The following is a 13,824-nucleotide window of genomic DNA, read 5'->3' on the forward strand; positions in this document are numbered from 1 at the left end:
ACTGCGCATGTGTAATTTGTTAGTGCTTCTTTTTTTAAATATGCATTGTTATTTGAAAGACTAAATTTATTACAAAATATATGTATCTTCATCTGTTTACAGGGAGTATGCAGACTTGCTTAACAACAGAGCTAAAAACTCCCATTGAGGATTGCTACTTTACTTAAAGGAGGCATCGTATTATTGAAAAGGTGAACGTTGTACTGCTTCTACTATTGTATACATCAGATAAAATGTCTTTTCACAAAGTTACATACAGACAGCAAATAGTTTGAGAGCTGCTCAGCTTAACCACTTATAAAATCTGTTACTTATTTTACTTTTGTAAATATACACTATTCTTAGATGAACACATTGTTTGTTAGAAGATTATCCGGTGGAGCAGAATGCAGTTACCAATTAATGGTAAAAAAAACACTGCATACTATTAGTGACAAACAAACAAGATACAACGCTTTGTTGCACATTGTCTCAGAAATTCAGAGCCCGGGTATTTTATAACCCTGCTTCAAACCTCTTAGGAATCACAGGACTGTATAAACAGAACAAAGTCCTAACACAAGGCTTACATTGTGAGACCAAAGGCCAAAATAAGAGCTCAACTCACAGAGATCAAGCACAAATTATTCACAACAGTGGGGAGACTGGCAGAAGGGAGCTGGTTTTGTCACTGATTTTACACTTACCAGTTTTACCACTGGAGAAGACCAATGTGAAGATGGGCCACATAATATCTGTGTTTGTCAGGGAACTGCCTGCGATGTATCTGTTTGGTGGGATCTTTCTGCCAGTTACCCTGCTTCTTCTGGGTCTTATTGCATACTTCAGGATAAAGCTTGCAGAGGGTAAGTCTTATGGGGAAAACCACAGTAGTATGCTAAAATAATCAGGGAAGACATATTACTTGCCAGTAGAAATGTTCACATTTTTTATTGATCGCAAATCAGGCAAAATTTGTAATTGTGTTTCGTGAAAACGGCCCGTATTGCCAAAACATATAGTCAAGAATTACAATTCAATGTGTACGGTCAGGTAGTCCTTTACATACAGCGATATACTCCACTTTTTGCATGTCTTGCAATATTGACAACATTTTGCAATAATTTTATTTTGTATGTACAGTATTTTCTACAAATATTTAATGATCACACTAATGATAACTAATACTGTACTTTAGTGCTTAGCGCTGTACCAAACAAATTTAAATGATTTTAATTATTACTACCTTTAATACAAATAGCACACCAAAAATGAAATGTTTTACACTGAAATCAGAGATTTCCTTATCACATTGCGTTGCTTGAAATTCCAACACATACTTCAATTGCATAAGAAATCAGAGTGAAAGAGCAATACAGTTAACATTTAGATAATGTAGATTGGTGTAATGCAGGATCATAATTTAAATGGAACTTAAGGGCTTAATTTTCTGTGGTGCTGTTGTAATAGTGACATCTCATATGTAGCTCAGTCCCCCTGTGCTTTGGAAGAACATCACTTATGCTCTCAGCAGTTTTCTCTTTGATCCACAAATATTATACTAAAGATCTTTTTAGACAGAAGTCTTTGGGGGATAGTTCTATATGGTCGTACCACAGTTGTCCAAAAAAAAACATTGATGGGAATCACAGTGATATTATCCATTTCAGACAATAGAATTATCCACCTAGGTTCTTATTCAATGTGCCGTTAAGCCACTTCTCCGTGGCAGGGAAACCTCTAAGTGTAATTTTAATATTAAATATTGAATAAGGGCACTTGGCTCAAATTTACTAAGCAGTGTTGTGCTACAGAACGTGTACAAGGCACTTTCTAGCGCCAAAAGATACTCTAGGGCCTATTCAAGTGAATGGGTTATTAGGTGTGTTCTGGTGCTGGAAAGTGTCTTTTATGGAGCAGCAGCACTTAATAAATATACATACCAAATTGTGGATTATAAATCCTCACTTAGCCTCATCAACTAATGGTAGAGTATTTTGGAGACAAGAGCACATTACATGTCCCATCCTTTTGTTTGATGCCGTGTCCGCAAACCTTTGTAATACCTTAACGTTGTTCTTTTGTGTTCAGTACAGTATTGAGTATTCAGTGCAAATCATATAAATAACTCCATCTGTTATTGTTCTGCATGTATTCAGTTTTTTATTTAACGGATTTAGGAAGACACAGTGTGTGTGTGTGTCACTGGCTCTCTGTGTGTGGCTCTGTGCGTGTGGCTCTGTGCGTGTGGCTCTGTGCATGTGTGTCAGTGTCTCTGTGTGTGTCAGTGTCTCTGTGCATGTCAGTGTCTCTGTGTGTGTGTGTCAGTGGCTCTGTGCGTGTGGCTCTGTGCATGTGTGTCAGTGTCTCTGTGTGTGTCAGTGTCTCTGTGCATGTCAGTGTCTCTGTGCGTGTGTGTCAGTGTCTCTGTGTGTGTGTGTCAGTGTCTCTGTGCGTGTGGCTCTGTGCATGTGTGTCAGTGTCTCTGTGTGTGTCAGTGTCTCTGTGCATGTCAGTGTCTCTGTGCGTGTGTGTCAGTGTCTCTGTGTGTGTGTGTCAGTGTCTCTGTGCGTGTGTGTCAGTGTCTCTGTGCGTGTGTGTCAGTTTCTCTGTGCGTGTGTGTCAGTGTTTCTGTGCGTGTGTGTCAGTGTCTCTGTGCGTGTGTGTCAGTGTCTCTGTGCGTGTGTGTCAGTGTCTCTGTGCGTGTGTCAGTGTCTCTGTGCGTGTGTCACTGTGTGTGTGTGTGGGTCAGTGGCTCTGTGTGGGTTAGTGGCTGTGGGTCAGTGGCTCTGTGTTAGTGTATGGGTCAGTGGCTCTGTGTGTGTCAATGGCGGTGTGGGTGTGTGGGTCAGTTGCAGTGTGGTGTGTGGGTCAGTGGCTCTGTGTGTGGGTGTGTGGGTTAGTGGCGGTGTGGGTCAGTAGCTCTGTGTGTGGGTCAGTATCTCTGTGTGTGTTTGTTTGTGTGTGTCAGTGTGTGTCAATGGCTGTGTGTGTGTGTCAGTAGCTGTGTGTGTGTGTCAGTGTGTGTCAATGGCTGTGTGTGTGTGTCAGTAGCTGTGTGTGTGTCTGTGTGTGTGGGTCAGTGGCTCTGTGTGTGGGGGTCAGTGTGTGTGTGTGTGGGTCAGTGGGTGTGGGTGTGTAGATCAGTGGCTCTGTGTGTGTGTGTTTGTGTGTGTAGATCAGTGGCTCTGTGTGTGTGTGCGGGTCAGTGGTTGTGTGTGTGTGTGTGTGTGTGTGTGTGTGTGTGTGTGTGTGTGTGTGTGTGTGTGTGTGTGTGTGTGTGTGTGTGTGTGTGTGTATCAGTGGCTCTGTGTGTGTGTTTGTGGGTCAGTGGTTGTGTGTGTGGGTCAGTGGCTCTGTGTGTAAGTCAGTGGCTCTGTATGGGTCAGTGGCTCTGTGTGGGTCAGTGGCTCTGTGTGGAGATAACATTTTTTTAGATCTATTTATTATATATTTATTTATCTTGCCTTTGGATGTATCCTCCCCTCCAAATTCCGTCAACATGGCTGCGCGACGTAACGTAATGCACATTGCCATAACAACGAGCCGCTCAGTAACGTCACGTGGCATCAAGTTGACATGACAACGGGACGCATTATGGCGCCGAGGCATCACGTGATGCCACATTGTCATGGCAACATGTCACTGCCTGACGTCAGTGTCTCGTTGTCATAGCAACGGGGGGCGTCACGTGATGTAATTTGTTTTATAAATAATTTTTTAATGTGTCCCGGTTTTTCATTTTGAAAATCTGGTCACCCTAATGTGAGGTACAAGGGGAGATGTGAGGTACAAGGGGAGATGTGAGGTAAAAGGGGAGATGTGAGGTACAAGGGGAGATGTGAGGTACAAGGGGAGATGTGAGGTACAAGGGGAGATGTGAGGTACAAGGGGAGATGTGAGGTACAAGGGTAGATGTGAGGTACAAGGGGGTATGTGAGGTACAAGGGGGTATGTGAGGTACAAGGGGGTATGTGAGGTACAAGGGGGAATGTGAGGTACAAGGTGGAATGTGAGGTACAAGGGGGGATGTGAGGTACAAGGGGGGATGTGAGGTACAAGGGGGGATGTGAGGTACAAGGGGAGATGTGAGGTACAAGGGGAGATGTGATGTACAAGGGGAGATGTGAGGTACAAGAGGAGATGTGAGGTACAAGGGGGGATGTGAGGTACAAGGGGAGATGTGAGGTACAAGGGGAGATGTGAGGTACAAGGGGAGATGTGAGGTACAGGGGGGGATGTGAGGTACAAGGGGAGATGTGAGGTACAAGGGGGGATGTGAGGTACAAGGGGGTATGTGAGGTACAAGGGGAGATGTGAGGTACAAGGGGGGATGTGAGGTACAAGGGGGTATGTGAGGTACAAGGGGGAATGTGAGGTACAGGGGGGGGATGTGAGGTACAGGGGGGGGATGTGAGGTACAAGGGGAGATGTGAGGTACAAGGTGGAATGTGAGGTACAAGTCGGAATGTGAGGTACAGGGGGGGGATGTGAGGTACAGGGGGGGGATGTGAGGTACAAGGGGAGATGTGAGGTACAAGGGGGGATGTGAGGTACAAGGGGGGATGTGAGGTACAAGGTGGAATGTGAGGTACAAGGTGGAATGTGAGGTACAGGGGGGGGGATGTGAGGTACAGGGGGATGTGAGGTACAAGGGGAGATGTGAGGTACAAGGGGAGATGTGAGGTACAAGGGGAGATGTGAGGTACAAGGGGGTATGTGAGGTACAAGGGGGTATGTGAGGTACAAGGGGGTATGTGAGGTACAAGGGGGTATGTGAGGTACAAGGGGGTATGTGAGGTACAAGGGAGTATGTGAGGTACAAGGGGGAATGTGAGGTACAAGGGGGGATGTGAGGTACAAGGGGGGATGTGAGGTACAAGGGGGGATGTGAGGTACAAGGGGAGATGTGAGGTACAAGGGGAGCTGTGAGGTACAAGGGGAGATGTGAGGTACAAGGGGAGATGTGAGGTACAAGGGGAGATGTGAGGTACAAGGGGGGATGTGAGGTACAAGGGGGGATGTGAGGTACAAGGGGGGATGTGAGGTACAAGGGGGGATGTGAGGTACAAGGGGCGATGTGAGGTACAAGGGGAGATGTGAGGTACAAGGGGAGATGTGAGGTACAAGGGGAGATGTGAGGTACAAGGGGGTATGTGAGGTACAAGGGGGAATGTGAGGTACAAGGTGGAATGTGAGGTACAAGGGGGAATGTGAGGTACAAAATGGAAGGGAGGTAAATGGGGGGAATGTGAGGTATAAGGGGGAATGTAAGGTACAATGGGGGAGGTGATGTGAGGTACAAGAGGTGGGTGATATGAGGTACAATGGGGGAGGTGATGTGAAGTACAGGGGGGGAGGTGATGTGAGGTACAATGGGGGAGGTGATGTGAGGTTCAGGGGGGAGGTGATGTGAGGTACAAGGGGTGGGTGGTGATGTGAGTTACAAGAGGGGGGTGATGTGAGGTAAAAGGGGTGGAGGTGATGTGAGGTACAACGGGGAAGGTAATATGAGGTACAAGTGGGAGGAGATGATGTGAGTTACAAGGGGGATGATGTGAGGTACAAGGGGGGGAGGTGATGTGAGGTACAAAGGGGGGAGGTGATGTGAGGTACAAGGGGGGGTGATGTGAGGTACAAGGGGTAGGAGGTGATGTGAGGTACAAGAGGTGGGAGGTGATGTGAAGTACACGGGGAGGTGATATGAAGTACAGGGGGGGGAGGTGATGTGAGGTACAAGGGGGGAGGTGATGTGAGGAACAGGGGGGGAGGTGATGTGAGGTACAGGGGGGGAGGTGATGTGAGGTACAAGGGGTGGAGGTGATGTGAGGTACAAGGGGGGTGGGGGTGATGTGAGGTACAAGGGGGTGTTTGTGTGTTGCATTTTATGTGTGTGTGTGTGTGTGTGTGTGTGTGTGTGTGTGTGTGTGTGTGTGTGTGTGTGTGTGTGTGTGTGTGTGTGTGTGTGTGTGTGTGTGTGTGTGTGTGTGTGTGTGTGTGTGTGTGTGTGTGTGTGTGTGTCGCCAACAGAAATCATGTGCCCCAGGATAAATGGAAGGAGCAGCCGCCCCCCCACACCCTCAACCCATAGCGCACCTAGCACGGAAAAAATTGGTTTAGTGCGCAACTTTTACTTAACCCCCCAATACATATAAAAATACACCCCCCCAATACATATAAAAATACACCCCCAACCCCCAATACATATACAAATATAACTCAACCCCCCAATACATATACAAATATAAGCCAACCCCCCAATACATATACAAATATAGCCCAACCCACCAATACATCTAAAAAATACCCCAATACCCCCAATACATATATAAAATACACCCCCAATACATATAAAAATCAGGTTTACCTTGGGGATGATCTCAGGTCAGGCCGGTGGCTGCAGGGGGGGCAGTGTGCTGGTGGCTGAAGAGGGTGGGTGGTGCTGCGGGTGGCTGTGACTGCGGGGGGGCCCAGTGGCTGCAGGGGTTGGCGGCGCTGCGGGGCTGGTGGCGATGGCTGCGGTGCTGTGGGGGCGGGGGCCTGACGGCTGGCGGTACTGCGGGGGGGTGGTGGCTGGCAGTGGGGGGGGGGGGGCCTGGTGAATGGCGGTGCTGCGGAGGGGGCGGTGGCTGGTTGTGGCCCTGCCCTGCTGCCGGCACCTGTCTGTCCCACAGGCCTCCCTCTCACTCTGGCGCGCCGGAAGCTTAGCGCTTAGCCCAGCTGACTTCCGGTGCTGCAGTCAGAGAAACCAAGCACCGGATGCCGCGTTTTTAAAATTTTTTTTTTTAAATGAACTGGCCCAGCCGCGCAGCGGGCCCGGGTGGCCGGGCCGCCTGACCCACGGGGCCCAGGACACCAGCACCGGCAGTCCTCCCCTGTTGGCAGCCCTGTGTGTTTGTGTTGCATTGTGTGTGTTGCGTTTGGGGGTGGGAGTGGGAGTAATTATTGTGGGGGAGATTGAGGGAGCGGAATTGAATGAAAGGGGGGTAATTAAGTGATAGCGGAGAGGGGGAGTGGAAGGAGGAAGTGGGGGGATGGGGGAGAGTGTGAGAAATACACGTGGAGAGGAAAAAATAGAGGAGGTGGTTCACGAGGGTGTGAACGGCGGGGGTTCGTAAGGCCGCTGACACATGGGGGGGGCCCGGTCTAAACTCTAGTCCTAGTCCTGGGCCCCATGAAATCTCTCGGCGGCCCTGCCGACACTGCCATGATTACAAGATACTTAAGAGGCGGGCTAACATTACAGGCTAATCCAACTACTGAGTATCCCAGTAAACTCCATTAATAACAGGAATTGCTTTCAAATAAATGATCTCTCGTCAATAAATGTGCAGTCCCTTCAAAGACTATTTTTGGGTGAACTAAAAAATGAAAGCAATGCATTGCAGGCCCCTTCCCTTTAGCTTCAATGGGAGAAAACAACAATCAGCATAGGGAAAGTAATAGCTGTAAAAAGCATGAGAAGGAGCAGGCCACTCATTATTGTATATTTCTTTCAATCAATATAATGGATATTTCTGGGTACTGCCACATCCACCTCACACGGAGAGCCTCACCCCCTCCCCCAGGTCTGTAAATCTAAAAGAAAAAAATAGTGAAAGCCTTCATACTGGAAACAATATTGTCAGTGGGTGTCAAGCCAGTAAAAGAACAATATAATAGTTAAATAGGCCTTTTTGTCTTTTGTTCTATACAGATGCAGCGGCCGTTATCAGAACATTTCACGGAGCCGTTTTCGTGAACTGTATTCCACGCGGCATTCACTCGTTATTCTTCCGTGAACGATGCCGTGAATGCCGCCAATACACCCGTAATCTTCTACAGTTAGAGGATTTGTGTATGACTTAGGAGCCTCAGAAAGGACTTCTTTCCCATGTACAGTATACAGTATGAACTCGTAACGTTAATCTTCAAATTACTTCGATTTTTAGATTTTAAGACAACAACACCCGATAGAAACACTAGTAAACACGCGTCTTACCGCGGGAAAGTTTGAAGAAATCACGCGGCACGACCTGGGTATGCCCAGGAATACAAATCGTGAAATGTTTCGGATAACGGCCGCTGCATCTGTACGAGGTCACAATCCTACAGTAGTAGCACTCCTCTTGACACAAATATATATGATGTGGTGGATTTGGGTTCTGAGTTTGCAGGGGCTGTGTGCGTTTGTTAATTTCAGTTGGTAAAACAACATTGAGGTTAGTGACCCCTCCTCCCTGCTTCCAAGCTCACTCATCCCGCCTTTGTAATGGCAGTTCTTGCTAAGCACCAGTACAGTAAATGACCAGTCTAGTAAAGACAGCTCTCCCTCCATTAGGCTAAGGTCCCGCTGCACGCGTCCGCACAGCCGTCTTGCTTGGTGGCGGCGCGTGCGACTCACTGCACCGCGATCTTTAGGAATTTTTTTTTACGAATGTGGGCCGTGGCCAAAACGGGTCGGGTGGGCGCGGCAATGACGTGGGGGGGCCATCACACTTTCTGTGCCATGGGTTCCCTCCCCCGCCTCCCCCCCACATGCATCTGCTGCTGCCTCTCCACCCAGGGCCGACAAACTGAGAAACCTAATGAGGAGAGAGTCTGTCCCCGGCCTGGGAGGGAGCAGGGGGGCTCCCTTTGTTGGTGCTGCAGAGTTCATTTGTACCAAGGCAGTACAGTCAAGGGACCAGAAGCCTCTCTTCCTCCCGTAGCTCGACAGCTCCCCTCCTCCCCTCCTCATTGGCTCACTGTGAGACCACGTGATGCGTCACCGCTGCAAAACACCAGAGCCTTGTAGCTCTGGCCGGCTGACGCGTCACAGAACGTAGTGAGCCACATCGGAAGGAAGCAGCGGGGACAGCCAGACTGGAGGTAAGAGGCTGGTGGCCCACACGCCGCCGAACACAGCGAGTCCTCAGCTTTAGAGAGGTTATGAGAGCTTTCTGCAGGTGCAGCAGTGTTAGGATGGGCCATACCGTGATGTGTCTATAGGCTTAAAATACTTTGGACAAAGAGAATGAATAGTGAATTGGTACCCTGAAGCTCAGCGCTGTGACCGTAAATTTTGTGATTACAATGTAAGTGATAATAAATCTACTTGTGATTAGATATAAGCTGCCATGGGGTCCCTGCCTAACAAATAACTCACAAATTCGTTTAACAGACAATAATACAAAAATGCAGTGACCCGGCGCTAGAAGTGACAACAATACCCCAGTCCAATGATATGTCCATATAGATTGGGAAAGTTCTCTTAATGTTCCAATTGAAAACGAAGTGGTGGTTCAGTTGCTAGCTGTTGCTTCAAAATTCCTCCTGCAGTACCACTGATGAAGTGACCACTTTGAGTCACAAAAAGCGTTTGGAAAGGGAGGAGTTGAGACTGAAGTGTCCGGTAGCAAGGAGATTGGAGGGGGCGCCATCGCGTGACGTCAGTGTGTTGCGCAGAGACAGGCGGCGGTCTCTGGAACTGAGAGCAGTGAGAGAGCAATCAGCCCAGTGTTCACTACCCCTCACCTTAACAAGCTGCGGATGGCACGTTGTCAGTTGTTCTGTAACAGCACGGTTTATGTGAGTAAGCCTTTGGCTGTTTTTTTACTGTTTTTAATGTCATTAAAGTTTTTAGCAATCTGCACCATCATCTCCTATGTCATTTCCTTTCCGGGAACCCACGGTGATCAGTGATCAGGCTGTGAGTTAACAGGAGAGTGAGCTGACGTATGATTGACAACACGGGGTATTCGTGAGGTCCAGGAGAAGAAGTTGATAAAAGCACAGATTCTCTCAAATAAACATAGACACAATACTTTTGTAAGTTTATTACTTTTAAGCCCTTTTTGGAGTCGTCTGTTGGTACTTGCGGCTGCGCAATGGTTTCTTTCCCTTTGTCTATTATACTGCAGGAGGAATTCTGAAGCACCAGCTAGCAACTGAACCACCACTTTGTTTTCAATTGGAACATTAAGAGAACTTTCCCAATCTATATGGACATATCATTGGACTGGGGTATTGTTGTCACTTCTAGCGCCGGGTCACTGCATTTTTGTATTATTATATACTTTGGACAAAGAATTGAACTAAATTACCCTTGCTTATGTGAAGATATAAAGATAAGTATTTAACTACATAATATGTACAGTTAGATGTAGCACTCTGCCTTTTTGTCTTTTCTTTAATAGTTAAATAGACCTGTAATGTTCATGCATGTGCAAGTGTTTCACCTGACATTTGTATGGCAAATACGTTACTAAGTCTGTTGTGCCAAAAAAATTATAGTAATCCCTTATAGGTAAGGACTTGTTATTACAGGAAACAATGTACAGCTCTGTGTACACTATCAACGCTATACAGATCTAAGACATTTCATAAATCACTGACTAGTTGTTACTTTCTCAACCACAGTTGACGAAGAGCTGGCCCGGGCTCGTGACCCAAGAGAAGCATTACAGGATTACTACCTCCAGTACAAGCGGCTAAAGGCATCCGAGAGGCAGCGACTCAGGAAGACTTAATATTGCTTTCAAGGGAGGATTTCACATAAAACAAATACTAGGCAAAAAAAAAAAAACTGATGTAATGCTGCTAACAAGTGAATTCACAGGGGAAAATCAAGGAGGCCAAATGCTGCTCACAGCTGCGGGGGGAAATAAAGCTGTCGCCAATTACTGTAGGAAGTATTTCTATGAGAAACTGTATTCACCTGAGACTTTAAAGCTGGAGCTGTCTTGAATGTTTTTTCTCAAGGTTAACTGCAATGCCTATGGACTGAAGTATGCCCCACTCGTATAAAAACTAGTCCCTGTGTTGCTGGAAACTGAATACATGTACATTTATATACTACATTCGCTCTGAACGATATGGTACATAACTTTGCTGTTTAAAGCTACAGCCTCTTATCACCCTATCCATGGAGAACATTAAAGGGAGCTTTCAAGTTATAATGTGTGCTTTTGTTCAGCCTTGATGTCCTGATAACACAACCAATTAGTTTTCCTGACATACTTTCTTGTTTTTCATCCAAACGATGTTTCCTTAGGCCCTTTCCATAATGCTGATAAAGGCTGAGCTATGGTCTTTACTGCGCAACAACATCATTAAGGGCAGACTCAGAGAGCCCATCAGGCAGTCATTTCACAATAGTACAAAGCAGTAAGTGAAGATAATTACATGACTTGGGAGTGGGTGTCGCTAATAATTTACAAGGCGCATCAATGAAAAGTGAAAATAATAGTCAGAAATGCCTTGAACCCCATGTTACATTGGGAATGTTCAACTATAAAACTATCAAATATACAAATTCTGAAGGAAATAAATAATAATTGAACTCTTGTTAATGTATCTTTTATAGTATAATTTGTTTTAATCAGTGACACAATCTGTTGGTATGTGCCCATGTTCGTATGTTGGTGCACAGTGAATGCGAAATGAATAAAAAAAACGCTGCACTGGTCATTGTAATTCACATCCCAACTAATTGTTATAAGGTTATTGGCAATACAAGGTTTCAATGGATCCATTGGGAAATCCCTTTCACTTTCTTTGACCTCAGGAAATAAAATACTGTTTTCTGCATGCTATTATGAAAGACACTGCATAAACCATAGGGACATATTTAGATGTAGTAAGCATGCTAAAAATACTCAACTGAAACACTCAATAGTGCATCTCTCTGCCCACACAGGTGGCCCAAGCTTGTGCAGATGCTAAAACATCGTGTAGCATTGTGAGCTTTACTTACTGTATTCAAGTTATTGGGTTTGATGTAAAAGCACAAACTTTTTTGACTCTTCCATTTGTAAATATTTGGTGACTCCAAGGTCATCAGGAGTCTATGGACAGCCCTAATTGAATGGCCTTGGTTCCAATAAAGAGTGGTAAGGATGGACAAGTCACCTGCATTGTAACCAACCAGATAAAACTGTATATCTCTCTCATTAGAAGTATAAGGCCTCGGCCAGGGTGGTGCTGAGCGGGCGAGCGCGCTCACGCTGGCCGTGATGAAACACATTGCTGCAATGTGTGTGGAAAGAGGGAGCAAGAGTCTGCGCCCGCTCGGCGCTTAGCTGCTTGCCGAAGCAAGCAAAATTTAATTTGTCTCTCGCGTGTCATGTGAGTTGTTCGCCCAATGAGGGCGAACCAGCTCCATGACGTCATGGCCAAGCCCCCTGAATCGCCCCCCCCCCCCCCCCTAGATGGCGCACCTAGACAGCCACAAATCTCCCGGCCGAGCAGGGAGCGTGACGTCACCGCGCATGAGCACCAGCGCGCTCCCTGCGTTGCCAATATAATTCATATGTGAAGTTAGAAATACTTTTTTTCACCAGTAACACATTTCAAGTGATATTTTAAATACACACATTTTATTTATCAGACAATAGGAAGAAAGTCGAATTCTTGTGGATAAGGATCCCATCAGATTTTGCTGGTTTCACTGCCAAACTGGCTAGCCGCCGTACTCCATATCACAAAGACATGGAGGAATTTTCCGTCTGTTCAGCCTTCAAAATGATTTTTTGATGAAAGCAGTACTTTTTAATCCTTTTATTTTTTTTTCCTGGTAGAAGAAGTTGCATTGCTGCAGGCTCTGTCACTTCTTTCCTTCTTTTGCACTATTCATTCAAAATATGAGCCAAGGACTTTATACTTATAAGTTTCTTTCATGGGGATCAGCACTAGCTGAATCTGGTTGAATTACCAGGGAGCAAAAATTAGTCGATGCTGCTATTGCCCTCAATCATTTAATTTAACAATGGGCCATATCAGTTGTATAAGGTATGGGGTCCTTTGCTCAGATTAAGCTCCCTACATTCCAATTGTGTTCTCTATTTGTAACACTGATGAGAGTTATCTTTATTTTTAAGACTTTCACAGATTTGTTATGATTATACTTTCAAATATTCTTTGAGTGTCACCCATTTGTGCAATAACAGTTTTATAATAATGTCCATTAATCAGATGTAACTCTGCTAACTACTATTGATTGTGTAGACTGATATACTGTTTCAGGGTGTATTGTATCCCCTTATCATTTCTGTACCCGCTCCCAATAAATCTCTTTAAAGTCTGTTGACATTAACCATTGTTTTTTTTTTTTATAAACGGGCCATCCCATTTGCAGCTCATCCATTCTTTTTAAAGAAATTTGCCTCAGCGGTTACAGCAACACACACACATAGTTAATTTATTTTCTCTGCTGATTATATTCTGACTTAATTCAAGTACTATAACAACTCTAATCATATCCTCGGTTTGGAAAAATTATTTAGTTCTGCTTTAGATGAGGAATGAGAGAATATATGGCAATTGAAAAATAAATTCGCCCCTCCCCACTGTCCAGGTAAGCAGGTTTTCTTTTCATGCAGCTAGTTGCGATAGGTTCAATGCCAGCACCATCCTTCCTCTAATTATATAGGTAAATAAGGATTTTAATCAGTTAGTGTTAGGACCTGCGATATTATGGTCATGCCTTGAAAGTGGCTGGCAGGCTTTTATGCTTTGGCCAAAGGGTTAACTAAATGGCCCTTTTTTCAAGAGATATATAGGTATTTCACTGTGTATTTTTGTCACATTGGATGCTGCTCTGGACTTCTTTGTTTCTTGTTTTATTTGGTTACAGCAACACACAAATAGTTAATTTATTTTCTCTGCTGATTATATTCTGACTTAATTCAAGTACTATAACAACTCTAATCATATCCTCGGTTTGGAAAAGTTATTTAGTTCTGTTTTAGATGAGGAATGAGAGAATATATGGCAATTGAAAAATCAATGTGCACAGCAATACAAATAAACAGGCATTAAACCCCCCACTGTTTACTTTCCATGTTTTGAAATATGTTCTTTTGGGGCATTGTGAGAGGCACAATA

The 13,824-nt window shown here is 45.3% G+C and overlaps 1 protein-coding gene across 1 annotated transcript; it reads left to right on the forward strand.

Annotated features, from left to right (window-relative positions):
• Positions 1–592: 592 nt before the first annotated feature.
• On the forward strand, positions 593–13,033 carry SMLR1 (small leucine rich protein 1). The gene is made up of 2 exons (XM_075597304.1): positions 593–845; positions 10,360–13,033. The coding sequence occupies exons 1-2, from the start codon at positions 719–721 to the stop codon at positions 10,467–10,469; spliced, it is 237 nt and encodes a 78-aa protein (XP_075453419.1). The 5' UTR covers positions 593–718; the 3' UTR covers positions 10,470–13,033.
• Positions 13,034–13,824: the final 791 nt, after the last annotated feature.

This window comes from Ascaphus truei, chromosome 4, assembly GCF_040206685.1.
Source record: "Ascaphus truei isolate aAscTru1 chromosome 4, aAscTru1.hap1, whole genome shotgun sequence".
NCBI classification, from domain to species: domain Eukaryota; kingdom Metazoa; phylum Chordata; class Amphibia; order Anura; family Ascaphidae; genus Ascaphus; species Ascaphus truei.